Source organism: Quercus lobata, chromosome 9, assembly GCF_001633185.2.
Source record: "Quercus lobata isolate SW786 chromosome 9, ValleyOak3.0 Primary Assembly, whole genome shotgun sequence".
Taxonomy (NCBI): Eukaryota; Viridiplantae; Streptophyta; class Magnoliopsida; order Fagales; family Fagaceae; genus Quercus; species Quercus lobata.
The window spans coordinates 45848620-45862353 of NC_044912.1; the positions used below are offsets into that span (position 1 = coordinate 45848620).

The following is a 13734-nucleotide window of genomic DNA, read 5'->3' on the forward strand; positions in this document are numbered from 1 at the left end:
ATTTCAAAGAATAGTAAATATTTTTATAAATTACTTGTCAATTAAACCATTATTTTTATTATTTATGTGTTGATTAAATAATTTATTTCCAAACGTGTCACTTGATTTTTTGTTTGTGAATGTTATGCCAACTCACCTTTAAGTTTGGCTTAGTTAGGTGGCAAATTGGAAAAATTATTCCCCACATGTATTATACCCATTTGAATCATCTCATATAAATGTGATTTTATGTGCGAGACGTGATTCACATGATAATCAAATATGCTTTTTGATGTTTTGAATGATGACATGCTTTGGAGAAAAAAAAATCCAATTCGCCATTAGTAATTCTATGATCACATGAATGATTTCTTTTGTTTATTTCTCTATTTTTCTAAGCTATGACATGTTTGGATAACTTGACATTCATGACCCTTAAGCTTTTGCAATTAAGAAAGGATATGTGGTAAAAAAAAAAAAAAAATCACTCCCAATATATATTAATGGAAAAAAAAAAAACAGGGACATGTGGAAATCAAAGTTCTGAAACACCATTTCCTAAGTCTGAATATATAGTTGAGAATTGGTTTTGTCGAAAATTGTACTCATATTTTAAACATGGACTTGGCATTCAAGGTCCATTGACCACATTAATCTAAACAAGAATCTCAAGTCTTTTTCATTTTTTTTTTTACCACATTCATTCAAGATCTTTGGTGGATCATCCAAGACTGAATAACCTGGATTGATGCTGATTTTTGTGGGTAAGATATCTCTACCCATCCAAGCCTCTGCAACTGTAAATGATTCTCTTACTGAAAATTCCCCTTCAACCCACAAAATATCAAAATAAAAAACAATATTGGCATATAAAATGTTGAAAAATAAATGGGCATTTTCGTAATTTTAATTAATTGTCCAGAAATTCCATGAGTTAGCCTCAGTATGGGATCTTTCTGTCTGGGACCTCTTCGGTGTACTCCTCTGAATCACTGCAGATTTTGCAGTCTCTCTTATGGTCTTTATTTATTTCACCACTTCTCTCTCTCTCTCAAACACGCACTCATATTTATCCTTCAATTATATTGACCACATATTCATCACCTTCAAAGTCATTCCAATACCAGAGGGAAAAAAAAATGGCCAACATTAAACTAAGCAACTTACTGTTGCTACTCATCACCTTAATCATGGCAGCATATGTTATACAAGGTCGTAATAAGCTACTAGCTATCTCTTTCTCACTTCAATTCCTTTTTCCTTAATGGGTTCCTATTATCGTACAGTATTTCACCTTTTTCCTATAGTTTTCTCCCGTTCCCAAATATATGTTCTATTTCTGCTGAGCTTTTGTAAAACATATCCTAGTTTTACAGTCAGTTTGGCCTAGCTTTTCAATGTAAAACATGCTTCTCTAAATTATCTCATCTTTCCAACTAGGGAAAACTATGAATGGAATGAGTTTTAAAATTAAGCTTCTCTTGCCTTCCTTGCACCAAGTTTCCATTCATAATGAGATAGGCCAAGCTAGTAGCTAGTATATCTATCTTTTGTCTGGTTTCCAAGATAATAAAGCAATTCTCTTCTGCTTCTCTTCCTCCCAATGCCTATCTTTATTCTAAGTTTTTGCCAGAATTAAATATGTTATGCTTTTTCTTCTTGTCTTGCAGGTTCTACAAATCAGCAAGAACTACCTCATCCTCTAAGTGCTTCTCATTCATCTCAACCACAAAGAGAACTACATTTGCAGGTGAAAATTAGCTAGCATTATTTGTAACAAAAACCTCATTTGGTTTTGTACTTTTTAAATCGTTTGGTTGCTTAATTCTCACATTTACATGTATTGGAGCCTAAAGGGTGGCAGTGAAAGAGTGATGATGAAGAATTCAAGGAGATTGATGATAGGATCCACTGCACCAACATGTACTTATAATGAATGTAGAGGGTGCAAGTACAGGTGCAGAGCCGAGCAAGTGCCTGTTGAAGGGAACGACCCAGTCAATAGCGCTTACCACTACAAATGTGTTTGCCATAGGTAATCTTATCTATCAAATTCAGCATCTACTAGACTACTACTCCAGTTGAGTTTGCTGGGTGCAGACTGCAGAGTCGAGAATCCAGTTTTCTTTTCTTTTCTCTACGTGGGTTCAAGTTCAACACTGTTTTACAATGCAACCATTTTTAATGGGTGCCAAAATTAGCAGTTGAGGTGCACTACATGAATTTGTTAATTTATTATATATCGTTTGAGTTTCTTAAGAAAGAGCACTGTTTCTTCTTGTTATATTTTTTATTTCCTTGTACTTTGTTCAAGCAACATATTCAAGAATATGTGTCTAAAGAATAATACTGGAGATATTCTTTACTTCACTAGTAGGGTTTACATATTGACCGTGTTAATTTCTTGAACACCAAACAAATAAAGTAATTTAAAATTTTATCTATTATGTTATTGATATGCCATTAATTATATTTATTATCACCATACTTTGTATACTTTTTGTAGTCAAAATCAAAAATTTAAGTTTTAAGTTTTTGAACGGTCTTTTTTTTTTTTTGTAATATTATGAATATTACAAATTTTTACTTTAAAAATTTTACATTAAGGTGACGTCAGTCATAATCATTCCATCAAGTCATTTTCTATTTCTTTGATAATTTGATTTGTAATAGCTTTTAATAATAACTAGTCACGAATCCACGCATTGTGTGTGATAATTTTCTTAATGGTGATTTTATTATTTTATTTTTTACAATTTAAACTAATTTTATCATGAGTAATCATATTTTTATTTATTACAGGAACAATCATAAATCATAAATATAAAGTTTGCCATATCAAAATGAAAATAATACAACTTTTCTTAGAAATAAGGCAAGTTAATGAAAATATTCATTTTTTAATAAAATTTATTTATAACATTTTTTGAATCATTAAAAACAATATAAAATTTGTAAATTATTCTTTTAGTTTTAAAAAAACTTTCTCAAACCTTTTTTTTTCTTCTACCTACAATCCAAAACACCGAAAAACGTAACTAAAAAAAATTAATAAAACTTAACAATGATTGATTGGACCAATTAGGAAAATAAGTTGTTGTTGATAATCTATTAAGCTTATTTTCTTTACAGAAATTGTAATTTTGTCCCCCCAAAACATATTGTCAAATAAATAGTTATTAGCAAAAATCTAAGAATTAAATTTCTATATATGCATTGTTATAAAATTATAATTAAAATAAAATTGCAAAAGCTAAAATTTGTCACCCATCCAATTATTTTTATTTGGCTAACATTTGCTTTTCTCTAAATCAATGGCATGATAGAGTACTTCTAATATAACTATTAAGAGTACTTTTTCCATCATAAAGGATTAAAAAATAAACAAAAATTGGTAAAGTCTCATAGTTTAACATCTAAATTGAGCACTTTAAAAAATCATGCTATATAATAAAATAAATACCAAATTATCAAAATCATGCTGTAATAGAATAATATTATATTTTTATATGCTATATTTAATTCTTTATAATGCAATTGGATAACATTTAAAAATGAAAGAGTACCAAAAAAAAAAACTTAAAAAACAAAGCTAAATCACATTAACCCAAAGTAGAGTTTTAAAGAATATAAAAAATTATCAATCTAAAGCTGAGATGTAAGAAAAAAAAAAATCCACCAAAAATGAGAGAGAGAACTTTTTTTGTGAGGGAAAACTATGCATAGAATAGAATCAATGGATGAGATAGTGATAAATTTATAGTAAGAGAATGTAAATAAAAAGAGAGAAAAATAAAGGAAGATGAAGGGAAAGATGAAGAATAATATTAATGTAGAGGGTAATGGGAAGATGAAAATGTAAGGGAGGGAGAAAGGCTGAAAAAGTAGTGAGGAGATGAAACGATAAAGGAGGGAAAAATGTTAGAGAAGTGTAAATATTTAAAAAATAGATGTTAAAAACAATTATAGGAAAATTGGAAAATAAAAAAGAAAAAGATAATGACATGGACGCTGATGTGACTCAACAGGAGCGTAATAATAATAAATGCTACGCTTCAACTTTTAGATATATATAGATTCTTTATTTTCATGAAAAGTGATATTACCATCCTGCTGTTCTTTCATTCTCCATTGTATGATACTGCATACATTGCCATTCAAAATAACTTCTTACTCCATATTGGAAATATCTTTTGCTCCACATAATCACTTAAAAAGAGCTTTTTAAACTCGAGCACATTTTAAAGCTCTTTGTTCATGTTGCTATAGTTTTACCAATGTAATCAACAAGAGTGAGTATTGTGGAAATAACAGTCAGAATTTACCAGTTTGTCAAAAACTGTCAGACTTTACGGGCTAAATTTTTCGTTTGGTACACAAGGACTAAGTTGTTTTGGGCATTTATTGCTAGATGCGAAGGTGTTTCTAGAGTGACAAAAGTGAGGGGTCTGCAAGTGGGCACATGGAATGGTCCCGAAAGTTGGACATTAGCGAGCAAAGGATCACATGCCCTAACTTATTTGGCTTCATTCGTCATGATTTGCACAAACTGGCACAAACTGAATTATATAAGGCAGACCACACATAATAATTAAGAGTATGGAGGTCCCATTTTCAGTGTAAAATCAGCAAACTAGCTGAAACATAGTTCATATTCAAATTGCACTTGCCTTCTCGCCACTGTCTTCCTTTCTCAAGAATATTCTAGCATACACTCGAGTTTTGATTGTCTCACACTCAAATTATACACCGTCTTGGGTTATATACGTGGATATTCATGAGAAATGTGAACAAGAATATATGAATGCACCGTCTTAGGTTAAATATATGAATATTGCATGTACGGAGTGTACTTCATAAAGTGTGAGACAGTAATTTTCTTATATACTCTACATAAAATTGTGTTTCTAAAATGTATAGATGCTCTAGAGTTTAAACTAGCAAACATATATGAATTCAAAAGTATGGATATGAATCATATATGGATGGAATTGATGAATACCTCTTTTCTTCATTTATTTATTTTTTCTCTCTCCCACTCTCTCACTATGAAAAAAAAAAAAAACTCAGTAATTAATTTTAGGCTAAAATGCATTTTTCAATCTCTAAGTTTGGAGTCACTTATCGATTGGTCACTCTACTTCCAATTTCTACTCTCAACTATTACCCCTCACTTTTTCTACTCTCGACTATAAGTTTTGCAATTGTTTGTCAGACATATTTTACACTTTTTTGTATTTTTTAAATTATTCCTATCAGAACTTTAAGGGTGGACATATTATCATAGAGCTATGATTGTTTTGCTCCCAACCGGCCAACTGTATCTACACTTTTTACATGCATGTGTAAAGCATGAACATTTTTGAAAATTATTGATACTTGAGTTGACTATGAAAAATGTGGACAACGTGAGAAACAGTGTGCATTAAGGGGGTGTGAAACAATCATTTTTCACTATCAGATTCATAACGTATTATATGATTTATGTTTTCTTTTTCTTTTGTCTCCCCTTATTTTTTGCTGGATGCTGCATGTCAACTACTAGATAGAAAACCTGTTCAACCTATTCTTTTTTTTTTCTTTTTTCTTTTTTCTTTTTTTAAAAGTTCAAGCTTAAAACTCTCACCAATGAGCAGTCCATACTACCATTGCACTGCTAAGCTCAAGATCATGAAAGATAAGATTAAAGCATATTATGTAATTAGTTCAGTGGTATTATTGCCTTCCAAGAGAACAAATTAAGGATATGGTATAAACCCCAATTTTACACCCTCTAATAAAATTAAATCTAGCCACATCATCACTCTTCACAAGCCAAAATATTCACCAAGTCCCAATTTGTTGATTTTATTCCCAAATTCCATCAAAAGGGAAATAAGAGTGATTGTGTGTGTGAAGGAAAGTAATTGTTTCTAGTTGATATTTTGAGGGTTTGAACAACTTGTTATTCCCTTTAATAGTAACCGAACATATGGTAAAAATTAAGTCTCCACACTTGGTTCTCATTGTCATTGTCTTGAGATTATTTCAAGGCAAAATACAAAGGAAAATAAGAGAGATTAGATTTTGGGTTCTAGATTAGTGACTTTCCAATATGTCTTTAAAATGTAACTAGGAGTCAAACTCTTCTAATTTTCCTTTAGATTGTAAGTAAGAAAGTAAACCATGTAATTTTCTATTTTTATGAATCTTCATAAAAGAAAATGTAATTTTGAGTTCCAATTAAATGCAAAAGTACTTTTTTATTATTTGGATTTTCTTGATTATATCCTAAAATAATCAAGTAGTGACTAAAAATGTAAAGTCCCTCATTCTAGGATAAGGGTAAAACTTAAGTACAATACTACTCGTGATTTATCCTTATTTGACTATTGGTTTTAATTTAATAGGCATTGTTTGTTTGAAAAATAACAAACCCAATCTTAATCAAAATTGAATCTAAAAGTCGAATTCTATGTGGGGTAGAACTTGGTCTTAGAGATATAAAAAGTTTGATAGAAGAGAGAACTTATACCTTATATCCAGATTTTTGGAATCAATGAAAGATGGGCAAGACTTGGGTATAATAGTTAAGTGCTATTCCTTAGGGAAAAATTGGAAAATAACACCAAACTCCAAACAATTTAGTTAGTTAGCAACGTTTTTAAACTATTTAGGAAACTAACAACTCGAGTCCAAGAGAGTCAATTTTGCTATAGTGAATCAAGTTTTGGAGACTCGATTTCTGTGTTTGAAATCGACCCTCTAAGGATCGATTTCCTTAAAGCAAATTCCAGACAAGGAACCCAGAGAAAAAACATCATCAAATAACCCAGAAAAGAAAAAAACATCATCAAACAACGAATTCATCAACAAACCCAGAGAAGAAAAACATCATCAAACAACGAAAATTCATCAAACCAAAGGCCCAAAGAAGAAAAATCTTCACCTGGAGCTTCGCTGCCGCTACCTCCGTCGCTTTTGGGTTAGGGAGATCTAGGTTCATGTAGGTGTTTCTGATTTGGGTTTTCTGATTTGTTGTTCGTGTATTTGTTTCTGATTTGTTGTTCCTTCGTATTTCTTCTGATTTGTTGGTTGTTCCTTCGTGTTTTGAAACCTCTTTATGGAACTCAAGTTCCACATTGAAATCGAGTCCCTCACACTTGATTTATTGCACCAAAATCGATTCCCTTACACTCGAGATGTTAGTTTCCTAAATAGTTTGAAAAAGTTGCTAACTAATGAAATTATTTGAAATTTGGTGTTATTTTCTATTTTTTTTTTCTTTGTTCCTTAGGTTCTCATCTTAAAATTCTGCCATGAGAATTTTTACTCATTGAATGAAAATGTATTTTTTTAATTAAGTAGTCATATGGCTAAATCTTAAGAGAGGAACCTAAGGAACAGCATTTAAGGTACTGTACCTAAGTTTTGGCCATGAAGGCCTTAGGAAACCTAAATTTCATCAAGCCCAATTTCCTCATTTCACCTATTTTCACTACAATAGTCCAACCTAGAGCCCAACTTATAGTTTATTCCCCAATTCTTCGTCAAGCCCACTAAAAAGTTTGAGAGAAAGCCCACTTCAAGAAATATCTCCTAATCAACCCGCATGATCTAAATAAGCATTTTTTCAGAATGAACATTTGAGATTGTAATGAAAAAATTGGCATGGACGGTAGAATTAGAAACATAGCTTTCGTCAGAACCCCAAAAATTCCCCCATTAAACGAATGAGCATTGTTTTACGTCTCCTCTCTCCTAGCAATCCTTAAACCCATTTAGAAATCAAATAAATGATACATTATGGTTTCCTTATATAAGGCTGATAAGCCAACTACGTTAGGGTACCCAATTTCAACCTTAGAATGAGCGTGTTTGGTATTGTTGCATACTTGCATGTAGGAAGTATAGCTATAACTATAGTTCTATGTCGTAGAGTTTTTTTTTTTTTTTTTTTTTTTAATGATAAATGACTTTTAAATGAAAATCTTAAAATTTTAGTTTGTTTGAAAAATTACAGTAGATACTTTGAAGTTTCAGTAAAAACTTTAAACAGTTATAACCAAATTTTATTTTTTTTGGATAAATTAAAATAATAAAATAATTATAAACGACCTATTTGTGTGCGCCTGTGCGATGCACGGCTTAATAAAAAATATTTTGATAATACAATTAAATTTAAAAACAAATAAAATGAAAAAAGAATTAATTCAAAATATAAGGTTAAAAAATAAATTGTACTTGTACACTTAAAAGAAATTTAATTTTTATTTCTTATTTTGATATTTAAATAATTTGTTTTAGTGTTGATTTCATTCAAATGGTTATAAGTTATATCAACCCTAAACTAAATTCTTCCTCAAAAAAAAAAAAACTCCCCAAATTAAATTAATAATAAATAAAAATATAATACTCTAACTTAATGTAACATTCTAACTTACTAATAAATAAATATAACACCCTAACTTAAAGTAATGTTTGTAATTGTATTGTGTTTTAGCCTTTAAGAACACACACAAATATATATATATATATATATGTATTTATATATATATATATATTTATCATAAAAATTAAAAAAAAAACACACAGATATTAATATTACACATGAAAAAAATAATGAATTCAATAATTGAAATGGTTGAAAAAAAAAAATTAAGCCAAAACCTCAAATCATTAATGAAAAAATATCCAAATTTGTGAACTTAAAAAAAAAAAAAGATTTAAGTAAAGATAGACTTACATAGAAATTTAGATGCATGGATTCTCTCGTATCCAATTTCATATTTGACAGCAAATTTTGCTTTTAATTAAAGAATATAGATTACATGGAACAAAGCACCAAACAAAAGCCATAACAAATTAAATCCATAATAAAATATTGATGTCAACAACAAATAATCATGTAATAAGAAATTAAAAAATACAAAAATATTGCTTGCTATATTGACTCCTAAAAAAAGCACTAAAATGTGTGATCAAACATAGAATTTCAGCCTATCTATAAAACTTGTTGATAAAAATCATATTATATACAATAAAAAGACAACAAATACAAAAAATCTATTCAATTTGATGAAAGAAAAAAAAATTACCTGCAAGGTTGTAGGTGGGGCAGAGAGGAGAAATGAAGAATATAGCAAACAATTGTAAAGTACGTAATAGAAATAATGAAATACCAAAAAACTGTGTGTATATATAGTTGGAATTTTAGGTTGTGAAGAAGATAATATAAACAAAAAGAAGTAGTTTAGGTGAAACTCAAATACTTTTTCTTTTCTTTTCTTTTTTCCTTTATTATTAAGAAAAAGATGACATAAGATGCAAATTTATCCACCAAAAACAAAATTGTAAAGAAAAAAAATGCAAGTTTTATCTTTTTTTTTTCTTTTACGTTTTTTAAAGAAACATAGGAAACAAAATTTCATCAAGATCAAGATGGTGTCAACTAAAACCATAGATGGAAACGGAAATCTCTTTCTCTCTTTCTCTCTTTCTCTTATATATATATATATATATATATATATATATTATATAAACAATCTCTTTATCATTATGATGGGATTTGGATTTTGCACGTGGGAGCTACGATTATTTATAATAAAAAAAAATATATTTTATTTACTCATTATTTGCTGTAGCGTACTAGCATATGGGATTTTCATCATTCTGGTTGGATGGTGGAGTGTCGATGTCAACACGGAGCTATTTTGTACTCATTAAAATTTCAACAAATTAAGAAGTTATATCCTTATCAAAAACAAAGATTTAAAATTGATCTCTCTCTAGACTTTAGAGTCCTTATTTAACTATTCTTTCACTTTAACTACTTTAGTTTAACTACTCTACATATACTCTAATTTTATTTTTTTATAGAAATTATAGATAAATTAATAATAAAAGGATTATATGAAGAATTTGGATTGTAACCAAATTAAAATTTTTATTAACTTAGAAATTATAGGACAAAAAGATAAGGACAAAAAAAAATATATCTAATCTTTTTTTCCTTTTACGTTTTTTAAAGAAACGTAGGAAAAAAATTTCATCAAGATCAAGATGGTGTCAACTAAAACCATAGATGGCAACGGTAATCTCTTTCTCTCTTTTATATATATATATATATATATATATATATATATATATATATATTATAAACAATCTCTTTCTCATTATGATGGGATTTGGATTTTGCACGTGGGAGCTGCAATTATTTATAATAAAAAAAATACATTTTATTTACTCATTATTTGCTGTGGCGTACTGGCATATGGGATTTTCATCATTCTGGTTGGATGGTGGAGTGTCGGTGTCAACACGGAGCTATTTCATACTCATTAAAATTTCAACAAATTAAGAAGTTATATCCTTATAAAAAAACAAAGATTTAAAATTGATCTCTCTCTAGACTTTAGAGTCCTTATTTAACTATTCTTTCACTTTAACTACTTTAGTTTAACTACTCTACGTATAAACTAATTTTTTTTTTTTTTATAGAAATTATAGATAAATTCATAATAAAATGATTATATGAAGAATTTGGATTGTAATCAAATTAAAATTTTTATCAACTTAAAAATTATAGGACAAAAAGATAAGGACAAAAAAATATATATCTAATCTTTTTTCCTTTTACATTTTTTAAAGAAACATAGGAAAAAAAATTTCATCAAGATCAAGATGGTGTCAACTAAAACCACAGATGGCAACGGTAATCTCTCTCTCTTTATATATATATATATATATATATATATATATATATTAAACAATCTCTTTCTCACTATGATGGGATTTGGATTTTGCACGTGGGAGCTGCGATTATTTATAAATAAGTAAAAAATACATTTTATTTACTCATTATTTACTGTGGCATACTGGCATATGGGATTTTCATTATCCTGGCTTGTTGGTGGAGTGTTGGTGTTAACACAGAGCTGTTTCGTACTCATTAAAATTTCAACAAATTAAGACATTATATCCTTATCAAAAACAAAGATTTAAAATTGATCTCTCTCTAGACTTTAGAGTCCTTGTTTAATTATTCTTTCACTTTAACTACTTTAGTTTAACTACTCTCTCTCTAGACTTTAGAGTCCTTATTTAACTATTCTTTCACTTTAACTACTTTAGTTCAACTACTCTATGTACACTCTAAATTTTTTTTTAGAAATTATAGATAAATTACTAATAAAAGCTTTATATGAAGAATTTGGATTGTAATCAAATTAAAATTTTTATCAACTTAGAAATTATAGGAGAAAAAGATAAGGACAAAAAAATATATATCTAATATTTTTTTCCATTTACGTTTTTTAAAGAAACATAGGGAAAAAAAATTCATCAAGATCAAGATGGTGTCAACTAAAACCATTGATGGCAATGGTAATCTCTTTCTCTCTTTTATATATATTATAAACAATCTCTCTCTTATTATGATGGGATTTGGATTTTGCACGTGGGAGCTGCGATTATTTATATATAAAAAAATATATTTTATTTACTCATTATTTACTGTGGCTTACTGGCATATGGGATTTTCATTCTCTCTAGACTTTAGAGTCCTTATTTAACTATTCTTTCACTTTAACTACTTTAGTTTAACTACTCTACATATACTCTAAATTTGTTTTTTAGAAATTATAGATAAATTAATAATAAAAGGATTATATGAATAATTTGGATTGTAATCAAATTAAAATTTTTTATCAACTTAGAAATTATAGGAGAAAAGGATAGGGACAAAAAAAATATATCTATTTTTTGATTTTAGGGTTTGTTGATAACATTTTAAATAGACACAACTATTATAGTTGTAAATTAAATACTACTTTCTTTCATTACTTGATTTGTCATATTTATCCAAAAAATATTTATATATCTATTCTTAAAATCTAAAAATTTATTAAAATTTCTACTATTTGGTGAATCCACGTGGCGCAACCACAATGTCTAAGCTCAACTTTTATTATATATAATATAATAATATGATATGATATGTATTTTAATAATGGCCAATGTAGAAATTGATTATTTTATAATAATAATAATTATTATTATTATTATTATATATTGATTATTTTAATAATAATTGTGGGGCCAGAGAGTTTGTGACCCCAGCCCATTTCATGTTAAGGCCCAAGGCCTGCGCTGAGGAGATACAGGGCTGAGTACGCATCATGAGAGTCAAGGACGGCCTAAGGAAATGGCCGAGGACGAGCTCTTGCTCGGCATGCCATAAATGCCCTTAAAAGGAAAAGTGATCACAGTGCGGGAACAACACAAGTAAAAGGCTGCCAGAACTGCAATAAAGCATTCTGCACCTAACAGAGTCATGCTCTACAACTTTTACAACCACTCCCAACCACTTTGGGTATGGGTTGATGGGACAAGTATCAGTCTTGGAAAAGTCGATCCTACACGTGGACAAAGGATAAGGAATACAGGCTAATATAAAAGGAGGAACAAGCAATCCGGGAGAAGGGGCTGGGAAAAATGGCCAAGAACCAGAGCCTCCCAGCCCACCTCCAGGAGAAAGACTCCTCGAACGAACACGAGTTAATTCTATATGAATACCACGACAAACCACCGTCCAGTGACCAAGGTCTAGCCTTTCAAACCCATGCTCTACAAATGATATTATTTGGGCCTCTTTACGTGCGAACCCAATAACATTTTGGGTCGCCACAAATTGTGTCCTTACAATTGGCGCCGTCTATGGAGAAGACTTGTGTCTTGGCACAGATGGTGGGTTGAGACAATCCCTCACATCATTTCCAACAGCGGGATGTAGTGTTCTAGCGTAAAATTCCACTAGGGGCTACGTTTCTTCACTAGGGGCTGCGTTTCGTGGCATCGGCAGCACGGATGGTTCTAGGGGCTTGGCCGAGGAGCTAACCTCCTTAAACCAAGGTCCCACATCATAGCTGAGGGGTTAATTCCCCCAACTACTTAAAAATCAAGTTTTGGACAGAACCAAGATATTGCATGGTCCTCGGACTCAAACCTATGGGGAAACCAACTACTTAAAATCAAGTTTTGGACAGAACCAAGGTATTACATGGTCCTCGGACTCAAACCTATGGGGAAACAAACTATTTAAATATCAAGTTTTGGACAGAACCAAGGTATTGCATGGTCTTCAGACTCAAACCTATGGGGAAACCAACTACTTAAAATCAAGTTTTGGACAAAACCAATATATTGCATGGTCCTCAGACTCAAACCTATGGGGAAACCAACTACTTAAATATCAAGTTTTGGACAGAACCAAGGTATTGCATGGTCCTCGGACTCAAACCTATGGGGAAATCAACTACTTAAAAATCAAGTTTTGGACAGAACTAATGTATTGCATGGTCCTCGGACTCGAACCTATGGGGAAACCAACTACTAAAAAATCAAGTTTTGGACAGAACCAAGGTATTGCATGGTCCTCGGACTCAAACCTATGGGGAAACCAACTACTTGAAAACTGAGTTTTTGACAGAACCAAGGTATTACATGGTCCTTAGACTCAAACCTATGGGGAAACCAACTACTTGAAAACTGAGTTTTGGACAGAACCAAGGTATTGCATGGTCCTCGGACTCAAGCTTATGGGGAAGCCAACTACTTAAATATCAAATTTTGGACAGAACTAAGGTATTGCATGGTCCTCGGACTCAAACCTATGGGGAAACCAACTACTAAAATATCAAATTTTGTCCAGAACCAAGGTATTGCATGGTCCTCGGACTCAAGCCTATGGAAAAGTCAGCTACTTAAGAAGAATTC

General features: G+C 30.3%; 1 protein-coding gene across 2 annotated transcripts; it reads left to right on the forward strand.

Annotated features, from left to right (window-relative positions):
• The first annotated feature begins 955 nt into the window (after window positions 1-955).
• On the forward strand, window positions 956-4775 carry LOC115960653 (EPIDERMAL PATTERNING FACTOR-like protein 9). 2 transcript variants are annotated; one of them, XM_031079601.1, is made up of 4 exons: window positions 956-1191; window positions 1650-1729; window positions 1836-2014; window positions 4391-4775. In XM_031079601.1, the coding sequence occupies exons 1-4, from the start codon at window positions 1119-1121 to the stop codon at window positions 4572-4574; spliced, it is 516 nt and encodes a 171-aa protein (XP_030935461.1). In that variant the 5' UTR covers window positions 956-1118; the 3' UTR covers window positions 4575-4775. The 2 variants fall into 2 exon arrangements, with proteins under 2 accessions (XP_030935461.1, XP_030935462.1); XM_031079602.1 differs by lacking the exon at window positions 4391-4775 and having other exon boundaries at window positions 964-1191; window positions 1836-2349.
• The last annotated feature ends 8959 nt before the right edge of the window (window positions 4776-13734 follow it).